Raw genomic sequence first — 5,182 nt, 5'->3', positions numbered from 1 at the left:
AGGTGGCCGCGCGCGCGGGGTGCCCAGGGCCCGCCCAGGCCGAGGCTGGAGGCCGGCCCTGCCCTCCCGGGGACCCTGGGCCGGGTGGGTTGGGGCCACCGCAAGACGCCAAGGCAGGAGCAGCGCCAGCCCCTCCCTGGCCATTGGTCGTCCAGGAGCTAGGCCACCACCACCGAGCCTCTCACCCTGCCTTCAGGTGATGAAGTCGGGGGCCCACCCTCCAATCTCAGGGGACCCCAGCCTCCAGCACGCGGCCAGGCCTAGCCAATCAGAGACCCGCCCACTCAGCACATGGCCGGGCCTAGCCAATCAGAGACCCACACACTCAGCACGTGGCCAGCCCTAGCTAAAGACCCGCCCACTCAATATGTGGCCAGGCCCAGCCCACCAGAGAGCCTCAGCACAGAAGCGGGGCCTAGCCAGCCAGAGGACCCCCCCAGCAGGTGGACAGGGCCTAGCCAGCCAGAGACTACCCCCCTCAGCGTGTGGACCTAGCTTAGCCAACCAGAGGCCCCCTGACTCAGCACATGGGCAGGGCCTAGCCAATCAGAGATCCGGGCTTAGCCAACCAGAGACCTGTTTAGCACGTGGAGGAAGCCTAGCTAACAGAGCCCTGCCCAGGACTTGGAGGCTGCCGAGCGCAGAGACTGTGCTCCGACCTTGATTGGTGCTTGGCCGCGTCACAGCATACCGCACCGAGCTAGACCCGCGTGCTGCGGCAGCCTCTCTTCCAGGAGTGTGTACCCTCTTCCCCAGAGGCAGGTCACATGGTAGATGGTGAACCCCGACAAAGGGAGGGACAGATTCTTCTGGATCCAGCTGCACCTGCGGCCGTGCTTCCCTAGGACTTGCAGACACGAGAGCCAGCTGAGGGCCTCTCTGTCTCAGCTGGGTTGGAGCTGAGGTCTGCAGGCTGCGAAAGCTCGACCAGGGCAAGGTCGCTGAGCGGCAGGGCTGTGGCGCCGCCCTGGTGCCCGCGTGCTCCTGTGTGCAGATGCAGGGCATGGCAGTCTGCTCAGCTGAAGAGCGGCCAGCGCTGAGAAATCTTCACGGTCAGCGCTGAGAAATCTTCAGAACCCAAGGTCACAGAGGAGATGATCTGGTGCCCAAGACACACCCCGACTTTGCACACACCACATTGCTCCACTCAACCAGGGATTGCAGGAGGGGCAAACCCTAGGACTGCCCAGTCGCAGGGCAGTCTCCATGGAGGTGAGGTCTGGGTGTGGCCAGCAGGGGTGCAAGAATGTGTTGCACCCGGGGCGTTGTCTTTCAGAACACCCTTGCCCCCTGCTTGAAGTTTAAGACAAGGCAATGTAAATACACAAGTTGCTACAGTAATTTTCTATTTCCAAACATCTGCCAAGAGTAAGAATTCTTGTGGCCAGCAGATGGCATGGTGGTTAAGGGCACTGGACTCCCATATGGCTACGGTTCAGGTCCTGGACCTGAAGGCTTGCTTTCTCTCTCTCTTGCTCCCTGTCTCTGCCCAAATTAAAATAAATAAATAAATAAAGTTGAATAAAGCAATTCTTAAAAAAAAGAAAAAAATTCTTAAGACACAGCTGCCCCAAAATCTTCCATGAGCCCCTGGGGAAACCGTGGGCATGATCTCTAAGCCCGTAGGGTTTTCTGCTCAGAGCGTTTCTCAGCTAGGGAAGCCGTCAGCCTAGCATCCTTCCCTTAGACAGCCAACTGCTCACATCACATCACTCAGGGGAGAAGCTAGGCAGACCCAACGAGAGGAGGATGAGCCCCGGTGCAGGGGAGTGGGAGTTGAGGAGCCCGTGATGGGAAGTGGAGGGGCAGGACAGGCCCGTTACCTCGCCTGTGGGCCACGTGAATTCACCATAACCCAGCTTCATGTCCAGCCCGAACTCCCCTCGGTAGACACAGCCGTCATGCCACTCCTGCACACCTTGGATGAGCTGGATGTAGGCCTCCTTCAGGTCCTGCCCCCTCGGGGTGCCCTCAGACTCCTCATCCTCCTCGGGGGCCTCTGGGACATACCTAGGAGGACAGAGAGCGAGGGAGGAAGAACAGCAATGGCTTACGTGCCAAATAGCAGCCATCCGCCTGACCGTCCTCGCCACAACTCTGGGCCAGTGCCGCTGCCGTCGCACCCTACTGAAAGGGTACGGGGGCAGAGGATGCAGGGGTACCAGGGCACACAGGAAGTGGGAAGTGCGGAAAGGTGCAAGCGGAGCAGAGGCGGTGGCCACCGGGCCCTGCAGGCAGGACATCGGCCCTCTCCAGCGGCAGCCCTCTGGTTCCACCAGCAGGGAGGGCCCCTTGGCCACTCCAGCTGCCTGTGGGTGAGCACGTTCATTGCAGGGTCCTCTCCAGCAAGCCTCCCTGCAGTGCCAGCCTGATGTGGGGCCGAAACAGACACAGTGCACGCATGGATCTGTGAATGGCCTAACAGTGAGACGGTCGGTCGGACGGACGGATGACAGGATACGGGGAGGTGGCCGTGCAAGGGTGCGTACCTCTTCCCTGCTGTCGTGTCTACAAGCTCAAGTCGTAAACAAAGTGGAGCCCACCCGAGCTGTCACACACGTACACACTCACACCCTCGCCCCTGCCTCCCTCTCAACTGGGGAGGGCTCCCAGGAGCTGCTGCGGGCCAGCACCTCTGGCCTACACTCAAACCAACAGGCAGGCTGACGACTTGGCAGGGACTTCTCCGACTCAGACCCCTCCACCAGCCAGACCTCCAACTCCGTTTGCGGGCCACAGAGGCTAAGCAAAGCAATGTCCGGTGAGGAGGGGCCCGGCCTGCTGAGGACAGTGTTTGCTCTATCACTGTGGAACCCGGTCAGGAGGTGGAAGTGGGCAGAAGATGTCCTGGTACTACCTTGATAAAGGCTGGGCACGAGTCCAGCTGGGCTTTGCTCTTGCTTACTGTTGTAAGTTGGACTGTCCCCCCAGATTTTTTTTTTTATTTGCTCTAGGACGCGTGTGCTTGCCAGAGACACTGCTCTCTCGCCTTGGGCTTTGGGGCACACACAGGCCCAGCGTACCTTCAAGTCACCAAGTCCAGGACTCGAACCACTCTGTGGGCCATGTGGGGGTCCCACTGCCATACACATCTGGCCCACTCCCCACCCCTTCTGGGTTTTTACAATGGAGTCCTGACCCCAGCACTCACAAGGGGACTGTATCTGGAGGCACTCTCTTTACAAAAGTCATCTAGTCGAGGTGACTGGGAACACTTGGACTAGATAATGCACAAGGGCAATGACGTGCATGGGCCAAGGGAGGAGGCGCCACCTACAGGCCAAGGAGAGGTGCGACCAGATTCTCCCCAGGCCTCCCCTGCCGCACCTGGCCTCCGGCCTCCAGCTGCCAGATGGGGTGACAACACAGTGCTGCCAGGCTGCTGGGCTGGGTCACACCCTGCCACACTGAGACACTGCCGTGCTCTCGTGTCTCCTCACTGGACAGGCATTACTCATTTAGTAAAAACAGTAATAATAAGGGGAAAGATAAGCTATAGTGAGAGCATAGTTTTAATTTCCTGAGAAGAAAGTGGAAATTATTTTGAGGCCAAGAAAGAATATTGTTAATATGAGCAATGAGCTGTGAGACCCTCTGTAGTCTTTGGAGAGGCCCGCTGGCAGGAGGGTGAGGCCAGGCAACTGTCCCCCGCTGTCCCCCACCCCCTGGGGGGGCGGTCCTTACTTCCTTCATGACTCCAGGACCTCATCTAGAAAACAGAGGCCTTGGGTCTGCTTGGGCTGCCCTAACCCACTGCCACTGTGCTCTTAAACAGCAGACACTTCATTCTCACGGCTCTGGAAGACACGAGTCTGGGACCAGTCCAGCCCCTGGCCCGGCTCACAGATAGCCACCTGCTCCCTACCTGTGCCCTCACTTGGTGGTGAGAGCTCACCCAGTCTGGCCTCCCGCAGGACACTGGTCCCCATGGGGGTCCACCCTCATGACTTCATCTCAACCTGGCAGCTCCCTAGGCACCCACTGCGGGCAGGGGCTCCATTGTGCGGGTTTGGGAGTGACACGATCAGTCCTTAGCAGAGGGGGACTTCGTGAGATGCGACAGGTGAGCTCAGGCCAGCCCTTCCTCACAGTGAGGCTGTGAGGAGGTGCGCCAACCTTGTCCGGAAACACTCTTGACACCTGCTTGGAGACAAGACCAGGAGGCCCGAGTGGCAGGCCACGAGTGTGGCCTCTGTCGCACTTTCCTCAGTGGTTGGTCGTTGATATAATGTGGAGGCTTTTTATTTCTCCAGTACCTAGTATTATTGAGGTAACGTGGCCTTGGGGGATTTTAAATGCCTGTCTCTGGGCATTTTAAATGCTGCCGCTGGGCCTCTTGACCAGTCCGACCTCCCTACCCGAGCCCCTCCCCACCCAGACCCCGCACCTTTGGATGAGAACGGCGGGGCTCTCCAGGACCCGCAGGGCCTCGGAAGTGGGGTGCTCATTGCTCTTCCCCTCCAGTGGGAAGCGGGAGCTGTAAGGCTCAGGGGCTTCGCTCTCAGAGGTGAAGGCAAACTGGCCACCTTCCATCTCGCGCTGAGAACCTGGGAGCACAGTCAGGACTATGTGTGTGTGCATGAATGTGTATGCGTGTGTGTGTGCATGTGTGTATATTATGTATCCCAACAGGGCATGTGCACCCCTGGGGAAGAGAGAAACAGTGCGATGGAAAGTGAGAAATCATCTGGGGGGGACGGCCACCCCGCAACCCCTTCTCCTCCTGCGCTCCCAGGCATGCACCTCCATGCGCCTGGCATGAGTTTCAGGCCACCAGGTAAGACAGGAAATGCAGTGGGAGCCCAGTGCCTTTAACCACCACCCACCTGCGGCCCCAGGAGCACACTCTTGCCTTTAGGGTCCTGAGGAACCTGCCCACAGTCCCACCAGGCCCCACCCTCCCCTAAACCGCAAAGGGCAGGACCAGGTCCCCTAAGGGGGCCTATTGAATTCCCAGAAAGCCTGGGCGGCGCCCAGGGTGGCTCTGTCCCTCGGTAACAGCCATCAAGGCCACGGGAGCAGGGTCAGGCCTGCTCCAGCTCATCCCCCCAGGGACGCCTCAGATGACAGGGTTCCCCCCTCCCATGAGGACCTCAGAAGCCAGCCTGGAGGGCGGCGGGGACACCAGTCCAGGAGCCTCCTGGCCTAACCCCGCGCAGAGCCCCGCCGCCGCGCTACCCGG

At 59.6% G+C, this 5,182-nt stretch overlaps 1 protein-coding gene across 4 annotated transcripts in view; it reads right to left on the bottom strand.

Annotated features, from left to right (window-relative positions):
* The window catches only part of ANKMY1 (ankyrin repeat and MYND domain containing 1), a 56,577-nt gene extending 52,009 nt beyond the window's left edge, over positions 1-4,568 (bottom strand). For all 4 annotated transcript variants that reach the window (XM_006151919.2, XM_006151920.2, XM_006151921.3 and 1 more), the window contains exons 1-2: positions 4,388-4,568; positions 1,824-2,010 (exon numbers count right to left, since the gene is read on the bottom strand). In XM_006151919.2, the coding sequence (XP_006151981.1) occupies positions 1,824-2,010; positions 4,388-4,533 (333 nt within the window). In that variant the 5' untranslated portion in view covers positions 4,534-4,568. The remainder of the gene's footprint in view (positions 1-1,823; positions 2,011-4,387) is intronic.
* Between the last annotated feature and the right edge of the window lie 614 nt (positions 4,569-5,182).

The sequence above is a fragment of the Tupaia chinensis genome, unplaced genomic scaffold (assembly GCF_000334495.1).
Source record: "Tupaia chinensis unplaced genomic scaffold, TupChi_1.0 Scaffold000332_1, whole genome shotgun sequence".
In the NCBI taxonomy this organism is placed as follows: domain Eukaryota; kingdom Metazoa; phylum Chordata; class Mammalia; order Scandentia; family Tupaiidae; genus Tupaia; species Tupaia belangeri.
This window is presented reverse-complemented; position numbering and strand designations above follow the sequence as displayed.